The sequence below is a fragment of the Corvus moneduloides genome, chromosome 2 (genome assembly GCF_009650955.1).
Source record: "Corvus moneduloides isolate bCorMon1 chromosome 2, bCorMon1.pri, whole genome shotgun sequence".
NCBI lineage: Eukaryota > Metazoa > Chordata > Aves > Passeriformes > Corvidae > Corvus > Corvus moneduloides.
In genome coordinates this window covers 10,079,678-10,097,131 of record NC_045477.1, presented here as the reverse complement: position 1 = coordinate 10,097,131, position 17,454 = coordinate 10,079,678, and the positions used below count along the sequence as shown (strand labels likewise).

Below are 17,454 nucleotides of genomic sequence, written 5' to 3'. Positions count from 1 at the left end.
AGCTCTTCAGCGTGCATACAGGCATCTGGTAATATTGCCTAAACATTTCAAGGATTGAGCTATATAAATGCTTTTACCAGAAATGATGGATGATCTTTCACAAATTTCAAAACTGCAGATTTGGGCAGTTTATATAAAGTATACATAGAATCAAATTTTGGGGTTTTTTTAGAAAAATATGTCCTGCATTTCCTAATTTAAAAACTAAACTATTTTTGACAATTTGAAAGTGCTGGCCCTATATAGGATATAGAACTATATCCTTAGCATTTCCTGGATTTCCATTCAGATTTTTCTGAGCATTGGTTTTCAAGCCAAACGCCAAGCTTTTTCTTTTAGAAGAGTTCCCTTTTACAGAAAGAGGGGCAGAAAACCAATGGGAGCATCTACTGGAATTTACAGTTTTCTACTGTAATATACAATCTAAGATCCTATATAGTGATTCTTTGATGCATGTCACTTTAATTGGTATTCCAAGTAATAATTATTCCTTGCAGGTTGATGTTAAGAATGTCATGCATATTCTAGGTGAAAAAAAATAGCATCTGTTGCTGTGATTGTTCAGTGCTTACAGTTAACTGCAATTTTATGCTTTGTGTCAAAGATGGTACACTTAGAAGTTGTATGAACCATTTTCCCCTTGAAATAATTGCTGGAAAATGCATCTTTGCCCCAGTGGAAAGTGCATTTATTTTTTTGTTTATTTTGAATTTGGAAACCAGTATTCAAGGAAAACAAATGGGTTAAGTAAGAATTTTTGGCCTTCTGATGTTGTAACATATTTTGGTTTTGGATTACTCATTTGGAAAAAGCTATTTATTGATTACTCGATTTATTTTTTTATTAGTTTCCTGTAATTCATTTTCTCATTATTGTATTCTGTGTATAATTATGGAAAAACAAACTGCCAAATATGTATATTGTTAAAAAAAAGCTCTGGATTGGCATCTGTTAGATTACTTGGGAGTGTGCTATAGGTCTATCTTTGCAAATATATATCTGCAAAATGGCTATAGATTTACTCTCTAGAAACACTGGTGTGCATTTCTACTTCTTAAAGTTCTTCTACTGTGGGTAATTCTTTTGAGACCCATTATGGTTTTTTTTTAAATTTTAATTTGTAGTAGTGGTTCATCTGTGTGTTACAGAATCCGGAATTACCGTATTCTGTTCAATTTCTCTCGTGCAGGAGGTCGCAATGAAGTTGTCATCACCGAAAATAACAACAGCATAACTGAGCAAATCACTGATGTGGTCAAGCAGCCTGCCTTTATAGCTGGCATTGGTGGTGCATGTTGGGTCATTCTCATGGGTTTCAGCATCTGGCTGTACTGGCGAAGAAAGAAGAGGAAGGGGCTCAGCAATTATGCTGGTAAGAGCAGTGACTTTATTACCATCTCACCAGGTGCTATCATGAAAGGAACAGGGGCTACTAAACTTACCTAAAACCCACATTGAACTTACGGCAAAAGTGTCCTGGGTGACTTCTGTATGCTTGTTTTAAATGTATGCTGTGAAATTGCTGGTGTATGAGAAGCTTTAAATGCATTGCTCGGTACCACATTTCATCATTATCATAAGGCAGTATTTTTACATCTCCAGCACATCTAGCATTAAAAGAGTAAAAAAGGGGATTAACTGTTCCTCTTTCCCCTTGCTGAGGAGGTACTCTGTTTGCAGTGCAGCATCATTGAAAGTTAGAGTATTTGTCTTCTCCTTCATTCCTGTGCATTTCCATGTCTCTGGAGCCATGTGCATGGCAAATAAATGAAGGTACTTAATCAGTGACTTCATACCTGTAGCTGGAAGAGAAGAATGATGTATTAACAGAGAAGTGTGATCAAAAGTTACCTAAGGCAGAAGCCATAAATAGCTTTGTCTTGGAGGTAGAACATCTTGGAATGTTCTCTTTCATTAAATGTTTGCTCCAGTTATAAATTAGGTTTTGAAAACTACATTTGGAAAATTAAATACACTTGCCAGATGAAAATATTTTCATCTATCCCCAACCTGTTTGTTTTGTGGATTATTCTGTTTTCAGGATTCTTACGAATTTTTAGGAAGTCAGGTGAACTGTCATAAAATGGTCTACTCTGAAGCCTAATTTAACACAAAAAATACCCCAATTCTTCAAATATTGCAGTAGGTTCTCTTGTAGTTCTTATTAACACTTAAAAAGAGAAAACATCTGCTCAGTTGAGGACACAACATATTTAGTGTTGACATTATATCATGCTGAAGTTACACAAGTGCCCTTCTATTTACAAGTTATCAAATGCGAGACCAAGGACTCGGGTTCCCTAAATGGCTGAGCAACAGCTTGCCGAAAACCCACAATCAGTCACAGCCAAAATGTCCTCAGTTCAGCTTAGCCATTGTCAGAGTCCTCAGGGTCCTGACTGGGCTCACTAAACCAGCAGGAAACTATTCCATGTTGGTTTCCAGTCCTTCCTGCTGGATTTGTTTTCTACTGGCTTAGTAAAGGGACAAGAAGATGTCAGATGAGCAGTGGAAAGAGAGAATGGAGAGACCAGTGGCTTTTGGATCTTCTTGGTTTTTGTGGAACCTCACTTTGTGTCACCACATGACCTCTGTCATTCATGGGCTGTGCTTTGTCCCAAGGTGATTTTTTTTCTTTCCTTTAATAGCAGTGACTTTTACTCTCCGAGAGGTGGAAGTAGTGTTGAGAAATTAATGTATATCTCACACACTTACACATATGCTTATAGGAAATATCATTCTAGATCCCAAGATTTCTTATCCTAGAGACAGCTGCTCTGCTATTCATCTTAGGAAATAGTCCTATCTAAAGCTTTGGACACAAGCTGAGATTAGATTTTTCTTAAAAAGGAGAATTATTAATCCTGTGTGTGAGTTGGCATTTTGAGGCGAGGGAGAATTGAGAGCAGTCTTCTATTACTTGAAGGGCATACCTGTAAGTAATTATAAACAGCGTCTCGTGCAACTCATTCCTTCTCATGGCATTTGCTGCATCTAAGTGTGACGTGAACATTGATTGCATCATGAAATTGTGTATGCTTTCAGCAAGGAAAGTAGATAACAGATCATGCTTCAAAGTTCATCCTAATGTTTACAACTTGGAGAACAGCATGTCCACACAGAGAGTCTTCAAACGTGACTGTCAAAATTCACTGCTCATCTTTCCAATCATCATTTCTCATTGGCTGCTGGCTGGTCAGTGCTTTAAGCTCAGCTGTTATGTCCTGCTTATGATATTCGACCCCCACTGAGTGATTTCCAGAGGAAACCTGTGCCCTGCAATTAGCGCTTTTTGTCAGGGTGTGTAACTCATAATGTGTTTGCTTTCTTGTTTTGCAGTTCAGTCCTTCACCTTCACCCCTGCAGGTACTGTCCATTAGTCTGTCTCTTACCAACACATCATTGCAAGCATTAGCTACCAAAGTGTTTATGAACATGTGAAATATGCAGAACCAAACCCAAGTACAAAGAGAAATACTCTGGCTGCTTATCTGTGATCAAAATGTAGCATAAATTCTCCTTCTGATTCCAGGGAAAAGTAAAATCTATCACCATTAATGTCTCTGTCACTATAATTCTGCATACGTACTTATCTAACTCTCTGAAATACAGTTTTGAAAGTAATTTACAGGACCAGATGCTTGAACCAACTTAGCATAAACAAGCATTATTCATATATAACTGAATTTTGATTTTAAAACTGCTCAGTTTAGCAGATCCAAAAGGAGAAATGGAACTTTCTTCTACTTTAGCTCTTAATTTAGTAGATGTTTGCCTTACTGTGAGGTGTTCAGACCTTCAAGCAATCTAGTCACTAACTGATGCATTCATTGCCTTTACAGGGTTTTTGAAATTGAAACATTTGGGGTTTTTTCTTATTACCCAGCTCAGAGCTGGTACCCTGTTTTTCTTATCTCTAACAAAGATAGCATATGGTAGACTTTTATCATAAGCATGATTAAAGAGATGTGAAGCATAAACGAAGTGTGGCTGAAACAGCGGGTTGCAAACAGCTTATTCAATATATGGATAGCCAGGAAAAATAGAGTATACAACTAATAGTAATAATTAATACAAACAATTAGCTTCTGCTCTCATACTTAAACTCGAGATTTAGAAACTCAAAACTAATTGTACCTCAGTGTTACAGTGTAAAAGGCTGATAAATCTTGGCATTTTCCAGCAGAAGCCTGTCAAGTTTTTGGGGTATCGTTTGGCCCCACAGTTGCCTTTACCAGAGCTGTCTCCTCATGCTCAGTAGCTGCTCTCTGACTCTTGCTTGTCTTCAGCCACAGCAGGTCTTCAGCTTAGCAGGAAAGAGCAGATGACCAAAGGTGGTGGTGTGTGCCCCAGGAGCCCAAGACATTCTGAGGGAGAAATGTCCTTGTGGAAAAGCTCTGGGGGCTCAGGATTGCTCCCCTACCTTCCAGGCAGATTTGGTCAGGTTACTGTAAGCTATAGCACAACACATCCCACCCTAAACACTCAACTGCCTTTTCTTTGAGACACAACATAGGATTTTTTCCAAAATTAAACGATACATCTTTGCATTTGGTGCCTATGACTGTCAGCTGTCTTGAACTGTGGTGCATTTTCACCGTTGTGTTTGTAGCACGCACTGGCATGACACGGGGTTGGGCTGGAGCCACAGGGTCTGAGCATGATTTAGTGCTGTTGATCCACATGTGCTGGGCAACTGGGATATATCGGAGGTACTGCCAAAAACATTCTTTTTTAGAAGCAGTTTTGACATCTTGTGGACTTTGTAGAACTATTCTGTTTCCTGGCTTATAATAACCTTTGGAGGAATTGAGAACCTAAGTCATCCAGTAGTCGAGTCCAAAAAACATTTTTTAATTTAAAAAAAGGTTTTCCTTATGACAGAACAGAGTGCATGTTTCTTATCTTTAGACCCAGAGTTCCATAGGAAACTTTGTTAATTCTCTAATATTTGAATTTTCACTTGATAATATCATTTAGAAAGACATACCTATGCTTGTGGAGGTTTGACACTCACAACTGTATGTTGTTCCCTCAAAGTTATGATTCAGAAACACTTTGGATTTAGATGCAATTATTTAGACAGTGGTATGTAGCTTTCAGAATCTCCTCAGAGACAGCTGTCAATGAATTTTTACTAGAGATGAATTTATCCTAATAGACTCAGGTTTTAGAAGACACACACTTTTTGTTCAGACATCTGCTTTAAATTCTTCCTCCAGACTGTTGCAGAATGTACAGATTTAACTGTGTGATAGAGAATCAAATCTATTAGTGGAACAGTCATATACTTACTTTATTTCACACACAGAAAAAAATCCCGTTATTTCTGATGTGAATATTTTTTGTTTTATTTTTCTTCATCTGTATTTGCCTATGTGTAGAATTTAGAACACTAAAAATAGTCATTTAAAAGTCCAAATCTTGCAGTTTTATAATTACTTGCTAAAAATGTTCTTTCAGGTCATTTTCAGATTATGGGTCATTCACTAGGACCATTTGTTGTTTGTATTCCATTAATAGGCTCCTAAGATGTACAAGTTCTGCTTTGTGACTAAACCACTGTTAACATGTGAGAGAAGAGCAAACAGCAAATGTCAGGCAGTTCATAACGATTTGTGTCAGGGAAGAATAACTGATTGAGTTAAATACTTTTAGCTTTCTGTCTTTGTGAACATTTTCATAAGCACTGATCAATGGCTGAGGGGGTCACAAATAAAGTGACATTGATAATCATAGCCAAATCTCTTCTGTTATTTTCAGTTGAACTGACTCCAGTAGTTATTGAGCCACAATTCTGTAGATCACTGTTCTTCCACTTCCCTTTCCACCATGACTCGCCAGGCCTTGGTTCTCAGTAATATCAGCGCTACAAAACATAAAATTCAGCTAATACGTTTGTTAGGTTACTGTTGGTAAGCAGTAGTGTCATCATCTGCAGCTGTACAAGGACCACGCATTTTTGTGACTGTGACATACTCTCAGCAAAACCAAATTTGGCACAGAGACACTAAACACAACTGTTGCCCCTTTTCAGCCATCTCTCCTGTAATATAAAGGATGGATTGGTCTTACTTTTGTGAGTTTGTGTGAAAGCTAAAGTACTGCTGCACTGGGATTTTTTTGTTTGTTTGTTGTATTTTTATGGTTACCCTTTACTCCGTTTGCCTGGAAATAAACATGCAAGGTGGGCTTCTATGTGATACAAAGACACATGGCACAAAAGACATATCTGACCACTTCTTGTATAACAGATGGATTATTTCAATATTGTATTACAGCAACAGAACATAATTTGTGTATTTTATATTGGGGGTTGCAATTCTTTTTTCAAGTTTCTGTGAAAAGGGATGGAATCCATTTGTAGGAAAAAAAAAAGAAATTTCATTTATCTGCTTATCTTTCCTCTGCCCTCAAGCTTGTTGTGCCAGTACCCACTCACCAGAATATTCGGGTGTTTTCAAGTGTCTAGGCCATCAGTCATGCAAAAAAAGTAAATATGTATTTTAACTTATGAGTAGGTAAGCTTATTTAGCGACTAGTGCTCCTTGGGATTAAAGATTTTATGAAACTCAGTAAATAGAAAACAAATTAAAAATAGATAGAGAATCATGGAACACTACACATTTTATGTGCATCTCCCGAAACTGTTAAATGAGGATAAACTATATGACAGAATCATCCAAAGGTAGACAGAAGATTTGATGGAATTTTTATGTGCTGATTATCTGCTCTGAGTTAATGCTTATTTAAAGAGGATTAATCTACATTCATATTTGAGGAACAGCTTATCAGTAAAAGGAATGAGACTTGGCTGGCAACATTAAAGTTTTCACTTGCACTAGGAAAATGTGGCCTACTAGAGATAGGCGTACAGAAAGCTTTCTAAAGCTTTCTAAAGCTTCCTTGCCTCAGAATGTCGGCTTACTATACATTCATATTTTTCCAGTTCTAGCAGGCATGAAGATTAAGTTTAACCTTGTCAGATAATATTAGTAAATGGTTTTGGTACCTCCTTATATATTTAATAAAAAGCATGTGAAAAGCTCCTTAACATATGCTGTTTTTCATACATATATATACAATATAATTTCCTGAAATATTTATGCAGTTAAAATGCACTTTGAATTATATTTCTGCATTTTTGCAGTCCTTGAAGTATAAGCTAGTGGGGATTCCTTCAAAACCTCTCTATGCAGAGGTTACTTTTTCATCTTCTTTTGAAAACCAATCTCATCCCTGCAGGTCTTCAGCCTTTCTAAGAACATGTATCAGATGCAAAGACTGCTGAAAGAGCTTTTTTGCTTCCTTGGTGATAAAAAGCAAGGGAGATGGGTGGGTCAGTGATAGGGGCATCCTTCCCTTCCTCCTCTTACATTGCCCCTTGAAATTGCTCTGCTGCTTTTTGAAGTGGAGACAGGATGAATAAAGCCAGCTGTCTGTGTGTTTTATTTTTACAGTGACATCTACAAGCCTGCATTGCATTAAGTATGCTCCTATTCAGGCGTTTAGACTTGTTTTGTAATTGCAGAAATCAAACTGCAGGCAAAAATGCTGACAAAATGTATGGCAGGAATGATAAACATAGTGCTTGTGTTGGCAGCCTGACCATATCTTCCGTTGTTAGCTGTCTTGCCTTTCACAACATTGATGCTAAAAGAAAGGCACCTTCTCTATCCAACCTCAGGTAGCCCATTTATGGGTGGCATCAGGAATATGGGGGGGTTTTGTAGCATCCCGGTGACATGGCCACACTTCTAGAGGAATTTTATCAATTTTAGTTGATATTCCAAAGCCTTTTACACCAAGAATTAAATAAGTAAAATGCTTTCTTGTTTATTTTCTCATTGAGATTATAACCATGTGTACATTGGTATACAGGGTGAAGGGTAAATGAAAAAACTTGTTTTCCTTCCTAGCTCCATGCACATCACATAAACCAGACTCAGTCTTCCCTAGGAAAAACAATGTCACTGCAAACTCAACCTTTCTTCTAAAGATGATGCTTATATTGGGAGGGCGTAAGATTAGTTAACACAGGAAATTAATAAAGAAACAAAAAAGGCAACAGTTCCTACCATCAGGACACATGGAAGAAAAAGGAGCAAATTCTGTGATTCTTGTTTTTTCCTCAGCAATCTCCTATGCCACAGCAAATCTGCAGCAATTATGGCTCTAGCAAAGAGGTCTCTATATCATGTCTTCTTGATACTTTTCTCACAGCATGCCTGGGAGTTTTTCCATACCTGCCTACACAGAAAATAAAATGTGTCAGGCAAATACTGCTGAAATCCAGCCAGCTCCTCTGTATTAGCTTTGTTTTATAAAGGTACACAGGGATAGAAATATTTTGTAGACCGCAAATATTGTTGGGGTTTTTTTCCTCCGTAGGACGTGCACTTTTAGAATCTCACATACCTGTATGTGCTATACGAGTGGCAACAAATTACTTCAAAATAATTTCTCGTGGATGACAGTCTAAACAAGAGCATTAATCCAAGCAGTTTTCAGAAAATATGTTTTGCTGCAGTTCCCTTAGATCTGTAAACTTTATTTATAAAAGTTGTTACTGAACAAGCCTTTTTTTCTCATTTTCCTTATTTCTTGTCACTTTGACAAATGCAGAAAGTTGGAGAAATCAAGTATTAAATTTGGAGGAGAGGAGGAGAAAGGAAACAGCATCTAATGTACTTTTGACCAAGATACTTGGAAACAAAGCCAGGCAGTATCTGCATCTTCGCATATCCACATATGATATGCACGGCACTTCAGATTATTCACTTTTAAGCAATGAGTGGTTCAGTCATTTGACAGCCTGTTAGGTACCACGTGAATGAAAGTAGCATTGCCTCTAAAATTAATTACCCGCAATGTTTTACCACGTCTTGTTTTTCAAAGCAGACCTTTATTTAGTACTTTCCATACTTGCATTTTGATTTTCTTTTCATTAATTGGTTTGATTACACCCTTTCAAAATTCAGCTATTAACCATTTTGATGTGACATATGACTGCAGTGATTTTCTGATATTGGTATTAGTCTGCTGTGCAGTGAAGGATAATTAATCACCCTGCTATTCTTCCAGCAGAGCTTCCAGAGGGGCCAGTTTTGTCCCCTTTGCTGAGTGTACACTGTGAAATTATCCTAGGAGTTAATAAAGTAACCAGGATTCTATAAGGTATCAGAAGGGTTTTCCCAGTGGCTTTATGTCATCGCTTATTTTTTTAATGAACACAGAATTCCTATTGCGTGCAGTAACTTTGTCTGATTAGAATAGTGTATAATAGGAAGCCTAATCCTGAGTTAGTGTAATTTGGGCTAACACTTGGAAACTATTGCAAATACTGTGGGAGATATATTTTAATGATGGGAACACCTGTCTTACAAAGGTAAATAGTATTTCCAAATGAAGGTCTATCTTAAATTAAGCTATCTTAAATTTACAAACTCTTCCATTCCTCACTAAAATTCAAGCCCTCATCCAGTCAGCGGCCTGTAAGGAGGCAGGTGTCCAGGACATTGGTATAATTTAATAATCTGCCTTATCTATGCCTGACAATAAATAATGGGATATTGCCACTGAGAACCAGAGTAGTCTGTTGGCCTTGATTCAAAATATTTTTTCAGTGTTTCAAAAAGGACCATCAAATGTTGGCAATTAGCATCTCACCAGTAATGTGGGTTTACCCATATTGCCCTGAAATGTAATCCTGTTAGTAAGGTAGATAAGGGAGAGGCTGGTTTTGTCAAACAGCTGTGAATGGAGACATAAAAACAACTATCTCCCTCTGATTATGTCCTTGGCATCCCCCATGGATGGAAGACTGGAAACACTTTTTCTTCCAGACACACTGGCATGTATGCATTTATGTGTGGGTGCTAGTTCTTAAACTGTACTTCTAATGGAAAAGGTGCGGCTGGATGCTTTTTTCCATCTCTTCAGCTGTAATAGAGCTGCCACCTCTTTGTGTTTGTCCTGGGAAATGGCATATTTGTGTGGTGACATTATATTACTGCATTACGACATGATGTTATTAACTCACTGCTGCAATGTCATTATGTACTGAAGCAGAAGCATGCCAAGAAAACAATTTCATCACATGGCTCAGACTTGCAACACAAAGTCATATGAAGGGGCCTGTGGTGAATTCAGGCCTTTTGCCCAGGTGGCTGCTTTGCCTTGCAAGGTACAGAGCAAGATGGTGTCAATCAGTAATGTGCAGTGAAATCCTAAGTGAACTGTAGCCCTGATGCACTTGAGCCTCTTCTTATCATTTCTGTACTTAGTTATGGGATGATGCCAAGAGACCCCTGACCTCGGACACTGAGCAGTTTGAATTGTTACTTTTAATTATTACTAATTGATTTTTCCCTGTCTTATATGTGTGTGCGTGTGTGTGTGTATGTTCGTTTGTTTTGTTTTTTCCAACCAAAACACAGTCACTTTCCAAAGAGGAGATGGAGGACTAATGAGCAATGGAAGGTATGTTTCTTTGTGTAAAGGTCTTTCCCCTGTGTTTATTTTTAAAATAAGGGATCTGAAAAATGCTATAGGTGATGCACTTGGGTCATATCCCATCATTGTGAAGACTGATAGTGCTAGGAGGAGGTTTAATGACCTATCTGTTGTGCACTTTGGAAGAAGCAAGCCCAGATGTTTCATATCTCCCAGATGTCCTGGAAGAAATGAGTAGTAAATATCACAAAGAATGTGTTCATTTGTTACTGGGATGTTTATTGCATTAATTAGACATTAGCAAATGAAGTTGCTGTTGTTTAAGACTCCTTATTGGCTCCCCCTAAATTGCTGTGAGTGAACAATTACACTTAATCGATCACGAAATAAATGATTCATGGATGATGAATAGGCTGTAGATTGATAGGACTGGATTCCACAACTTTGGCTACTCAATTGAAATTGATAAAAGCTGATAACGGGCCCATATATCCTCATCTATTTTCCCTTTGCCAATATGGAGATTGTAATTAGGCCCTGGTAATAACTTCCAATCTCCTGTTTAATCAATATTTTAGCAAAAAGAGATTAGGCCTAATGAGAGCGAGTAGATGTGGCAAGAATGCGGCTGGGTCGTCTTATTGCCGTTTCCATAGAAACCGATGTTTCTCTTAGGGATTGTTCCAGGCAGGGGTCTATAATGTTCAATGATCGGAGATGTTGCTCCAACTTCAGGAGTGCTTTAATAACCTAGGAAAACTGCAGAACTGTGGACGCCTTTTTGTTTTCATTTGGGAGAAGAGGGGGTCTGCAGCAAATGATTTGTTTTCCCTGCTAAATACAAATACAAACAATCCACCTGCCTTGCTAAATTTCTGTTTATCCTGGGGTGAGAGAGACACGGTGCCTTATGGCCCGAGTGTGCCTTCTCTTTCACCATGCTCCCTGTTTAAGGCTGCTCTCAAAGCTGGGAAATACAGGGATATAAAAGCCATCCAGTAGTGGCACATAGAGATAGCTGTGGACTTCCCATTAATCCTTCTCAAACCTGTTTGCCTCTAAACCATCCAAGAGTGCTTAAAGAAAGAGTTACCAGCCTGTAGATGACAGGCATGCATTTGGAATGCAAAGGAAGGAAGAAATAGTGGCCCAAAGTCCTGGAAATGGCTGATATGGAGCAATCAGTTTGAGTGATGGCTCCCTTGAGGTGGTAATTTATCATTCAGCCCTGGCATAGGATCCCGTAATGGTGCTGCCTAACTCCTGTTTCACACAGACAACGGAGTTCATTTGGATTCTGGCAGAGTCACGATGGATGCCTAGTCCCACTTCTACTGACAAAGTTGATTTGTATATAACCTTAATTAACTGCTCAAGGTCTTTAAATCATCAAAGGCTATACAATTGTAATTTGAAATAAATTAAAGTCTCCTAAACCGTTAGTTACCTGTGGTGTTAGAAGAACAGTAATATACCCTCTTCCTTCACTACTTGTCTCACAGATATTGTAATTTTAGATATATACATGTATATATTTGTGTGTATATCTCTTTTTCTTATTCTGCTTCAGTCGACCAGGTCTGTTGAATGCCAGTGACCCCAGTTATCCTTGGCTTGCAGACTCTTGGCCTGCCACAAGTCTGCCAGTAAATAACAGCACTAGTGGACCCAATGACCTTGGGAATTTTGGTCGTGGAGGTAGGTTTCCTTTAATTAAGTCACCCAATATTATAAAATAGGCTTCCATTAATTAACATCTATGATGAATACTGTATAATATTTTTATCATTATAGTTCTTTCTATGTGTTTCTTTCTAGATTTGATTGAAAATTGATTTTAAAATGTTCCTTTTGCTTTATCTCTTCTTACTTCTTTAAAATGTAGGTCTAGTTTGTCATTTGCCCTGCAGTGGTGAGGCAGGGTCTGCTTACGATGTCAAGAGAAATGTATTTGTGTCTCAACCTCATTCCCTTTTGTGTGGAGATGAGCAGTGTGCTGTGCAGGGCAGTATAGCCAGGGATGGAGTATGTCCCTAAGAGCGGAGGAGAACACAAGGGATGCAGGAAGGATGTTGCTTCAACAGAAGGACATGAGAACTTTGTTGCTGTCACCTTCCCTGTCCTCTTCCTGCTGAGGGCCTGCTCTCGGTCTCAACCATAATCTGTGAAGAAAACCTCAAAGGTCTTAAGCAAATTTCTTTTTCATTGGAAGAAAGGATACATAAAAGGGAACTATTTAGATCTTTTAGGGGTTTGTTGCCATTTTGACTTGAGAAAGCACCTTTGGGGGAATGAGGTAAAGATGTATTGTTACAATGATGAATCTTTAGAGGCATTATTTCCTTTCAAACATTTAACTCAAATGGGAATTTTAAGATGTAGAATTGGGATTTTTAAAAGTCATAGTAAAATTCACATCTCTCTGTTACTTCCTTGGTTTCTGTGAAAACACAGCTAATTCTGCATACTGGTGTCCAGGAGAAGACTTCCTAATGTAAATGAGTATATAAATATTTTTAAGACATAAATAGATAAACAAAAATCAAGACGACACTATACATCAAAATCGCATTTAAATTCAAGAAAAAATCTATAAAACCATCAAACTGATAAATGTGAAAGGAATTCAGCTTTGGACCAGAATCTGCTTCTGAAGACCGTCCCTCATATTGGTTATTCATTCCCAGGCAAAAACTCTTGCCTGTGGTTTGACTACTGTGACTTAAAATTACAACAAAATACACTAGATTTATATTCTGTATTAAAATGTTACAAAGTTCTTGTCAAAAATATTTAAAAGTAAGCAAAAATTTTGATAATATTTACAAGGCAACTGAATTTCTGCCAGCTTCTTTGTTGTGAATATCTTGAAAATAAAACCCTTCAGTACTTTTCCATCTTTTCTTAAGCTCACATAATACAGAAAAATTACCATTTTCTTTTAGCATTTGGCTCTATATGACTGGAATTGGAAGCATTTTTTAAAATTTTTGGCCTCAGTGTGGATGAAGCATAGGTCCAAATTCATGCAAGAGATAACAACAGTTATGTTTTGAAATTCAGCAGCTTAATTCCACCCATGATCTTTACAGTTGAGCTAAAACTTTTATCCTGGCTGGCTTGGGATCACTTATCCCTATCAGTTTCAGCAGCTGAGATTAGATGTTTCCACATTAAAGATGAATTAGAAATATTTTAACATGTAGAGATGGAATATTAACTATATAGATAGAATTTGGGCCTCTTTTACTGGTTAAAAGGTCTGTGATAATATAAACGTTCTGTAAGAATTTTAAAAAGAGTAGGGTGACAATCAGTCACCCTGGAAACTCAGAAACTGAGGCAGGCAGTCCTAACATTTCCCTTAAGAGTGAGATCCACTGTCCTAGATAGGCATTTGAGAGCAAGGCTGTAAGTGGGAAGCACAGGTTAGGTTTGGAGTCATGTAAGGCCACAAAATGGTATTGCATCTCCAAGGCAGCAAGAAGGAGCTTCCCTGCACAAAAATTTGAGATATTTAATTTATCTCAAGAGTTACAAACAAAAGTTGGATTTTGGAGGGTTTGGGGGAAAGTCTCCATTGGGAAGTGTGTCTTCATCTTTGGTCTGAAATGTACAGTGTGGTGTTTTTGCTATGACAACTTTCTGGGAAAATCACACTTGACTTCTACTGTTTGACTGTGGCACTTTGTAAAATCTCTACTTAATGGCTCTTTGAGTGCTTAATGTGTACATCTCACTGGGGTCAAAAAAGTAATCCGTGCTTGTACTGAAAATTCCCAGAATGTCTGGAGAACCTCAGCTTATCAGTAAGAATGACTGAAAGTCCTTGGCTGGTGGGAAGCTATGCAACTTCCCTTTCAAGTGTGTGCACATGAATAGTTCTCCATTTTAAAATGGCTGGGTAGAGATGATACCTCTTCAGTTGCCAGAAATATGCTCTAAAAGACAGATGTATGTCTGAGTAATTCAGAGATGAGCATTTCGCTAGTTTTTACTTCCTTGAGTCTTCAAATCCAACACAGACAGGTTGAGCTGGATTTACTTCACTTTATACATCAACAACAGAATTTATTTACTAAACTTCAAGCCATTATACTCTGACGAAACCGATTGTGGAAAGGAGAAATGTTGATATTGTGGATGAAATGCAAGAAAGATAGGACTGCACTTGTCTCTCACATCTCTTTTGCACATAGATGCATTTTTGTTTGTGTACTGCCCCTGGAAAGCACACTGCATGTGTGCAGATAGATAGTAACAGTAGCAACCTGATTTTGAAATACGGGCTGTAGTTTGCATTAATTGTAGGTTTTTTGCACTTCCAATTTATCTGCAGATATAAGTTAATACAATTAAGATCTTTCAAATGCTTGATTGTGCCCATTTCCCTGCTTTGTGCAAAACCAGATCATGCCGATAGACCCAAATTTAATCTCTCTTTCTGCAGTGTCTCTGCTGAGCATTTGCTAATGACATATTTATTGTTAATATTATGTTGCTGCCCTGAGACTGAAGATATTATTAGGGTCCATGTCGAAATGTTCAGTTACACACTTGAATGCAAAAGAAAATAGTTCTGTGATCTAAATGTTCGTCCCAGGAACCAAAAAAAACCTAAACCCCAAACAAACCAAGGAAAACAAACAAAAAATCAGATAGTGTGAGGAATCCATGGTGTCAATCTCATTGCTGGATAAGGCTTTGAGACAGTGAGAGAACAACTGTATTCACTGAGGTTGCACAAAACCCACATCTGAGTCTGGAACTGAGCTTAAACCCTTGACTAGGTGCAAGAATCATCTTTTCTCTCTGGGGCTTAAGGTACATAAAAATGTCTGTGATCCCTAGAATGGGATCTGAACATCCTCACTGTAGGAGTATGCATTATCTCAAGTATGATCTAACAGTTGGAACCCGTATCTGCCATCTGGCTGTAGAAAGAAAATGGCATGTAAATGAAGCAATTTTTTTAGAAGCACATTCTGGAGTTGATTCAACTTTTCAGAGTCTAAATAAATTGTGAAGATAGTACCATTTGATATATTGCCCTCTGAGAGAGAAGGAAGGAGGGTTATCTGCTGAGCTGTGGTTCTCCTTGGGACATCATGCCAGTCATCATTAGGTTCTTCACACTTCACTAGTCTCAGTTTCTAGATGTAGTATTCCACTAGAAAAGGTCACTTTAGTAAGGAGAGAGACTGCCAATCTAACTGATTAAAGTTAAAAATTGCAGTGTGGGATAGGATTCAAAATATGGTGAAAATTCAGCAGATATTTAGTTAATATGCTGTAATGGTTTTCAGGTAGATGTACTGGAGTTTTTGAACAAGTTGTTCTTCATTATCAACATTGCTTTGCCATTTTGAGGGACTGATCACCTAAATCCATTCAGAATAACAGAATTTCTTTCACATATCAGGAACAACTTGTTTTTGCCAGGTTTTTCTTTTGTGGAAAAGAAGAAATGTACTGGCTAGTGTCAAAGGGAAAATTAGATAAACTAATGCAAAAAACTTCAAGGAAATCAAGGTGATGCCCTTAAAAAATTGCTTTGGGAGTTCTTCTACGTATTTGCTGGGCAAGTTCCCTCTGTGATTTGTAAATTCTCTCCTTTCATCATTTCCCTGAAGCCCAGACGGTTTCATTGGTTCTGACATAGAGTGAACAATTGAAAACATTCTTCAGTAGAGAAATATTCCAAACTTCACTTTCACAGCTGAAGGTATGGGGGGAAAAAAAAGATGGTTTTAGGCAGTGAGACGTGAAGGACAAGTGGTAGGCCTGTCACAGCTGCTGATAGCTTGGCGATGGTTGTACATCATCTCCCCTTCGTTGGCTCATGGACCTGTCTCGGCTGAAATGCAAACGTGCAAAATGACACGTTTATTTCTCAGCTTAAACCTTGCTACTTTCAGGCTTCCTGTGCATCAACGATTTGTTTCATTCCCCTGTGTTCACCACAGATGTCCTGCCACCAGTGCCAGGGCAAGGGGACAAAACTGCTACCATGCTTTCCGATGGAGCCATTTACAGCAGCATCGACTTCACCACCAAAACCAGTTACAACAGCTCCAGTCAAATAACTCAGGCTACGCCGTATGCCACCACCCAGATCCTGCATTCCAACAGCATCCACGAGCTGGCTGTCGATTTACCAGATCCGCAGTGGAAAAGCTCAATTCAGCAAAAAAATGACCTCATGGGATTTGGTTACTCTCTCCCAGACCAAGGCAAAGGCAACAATGGTAATTACAGCTTTTATTTTCCAGAGCCCTTGGCTTTATGTAGTGTATCTTCTGTGCATGAATTAGAAAATTATTTTTAGCTCTGTGAGACGCTGTTCATATTGACCTGAACTAGTGCTTGCACACCTTGCATGCATGCTGAACCTCACCTGATCACAAAATACATTGCACTGTGCTTTTAATGCTCTTTGTCCTGTGCTAGTCACCAAGCCATCTGCCTTTAGGCTAGGGTAGGTGTACCTTTAAAAATAACCAAGTTAAAACCTGCCACCCCACGCCATCTGCCCTTGACTTGCTAACTGCATGTGTCACATGTGCTTGTGCTGTCGACTAATCCCACGATGCCACTGTGACCTCTGCCGTTTAACCCTTAGCCTTGCTTTACATCCCTGACTACCGGGTGGCTGAGGGACTGGCTAATAGATTGCCACACAACCAGTCACAGGATTTCAGCACCACCAGCTCCCACAACAGCTCCGAAAGGAGTGGCAGCCTCTCAGGTTGGTTCCATCGCCGTGCGTAGGGGAGTGAGGGACGGAGGGGTGTTGGCGAGCGGCTCGCCAGGGAGGCAGAAGACCTCCCAGGCACCAGTTGAGGATAATCATGAGACTTCCTGCCCATCAGCAAACAATGTCACATGGGACTCTACTGAAGCCGAAAACCTTTTGCAGAACCTTCTTGGGGATAACTGGAGAGTTACCATGTGGTGCTTGTCGGCACAACTGCCAGCCTCTCCTTGTCACATCCTTTC

General features: G+C 38.6%; 1 protein-coding gene across 10 annotated transcripts in view; it reads left to right on the top strand.

The window, feature by feature from the left end:
• ROBO2 (roundabout guidance receptor 2) overlaps positions 1 to 17,454 on the top strand; it is a 1,045,807-nt gene that overhangs the window by 980,846 nt on the left and 47,507 nt on the right. For 7 of the 10 annotated variants that reach the window (XM_032097063.1, XM_032097099.1, XM_032097053.1 and 4 more), the window contains 5 exons: positions 1,190 to 1,372; positions 10,440 to 10,482; positions 12,026 to 12,153; positions 16,422 to 16,703; positions 17,078 to 17,203. In XM_032097063.1, the coding sequence (XP_031952954.1) occupies positions 1,190 to 1,372; positions 10,440 to 10,482; positions 12,026 to 12,153; positions 16,422 to 16,703; positions 17,078 to 17,203 (762 nt within the window). The remainder of the gene's footprint in view (positions 1 to 1,189; positions 1,373 to 10,439; positions 10,483 to 12,025; positions 12,154 to 16,421; positions 16,704 to 17,077; positions 17,204 to 17,454) is intronic. The other 3 variants (XM_032097109.1, XM_032097086.1, XM_032097117.1) reach the window with 1 other exon arrangement.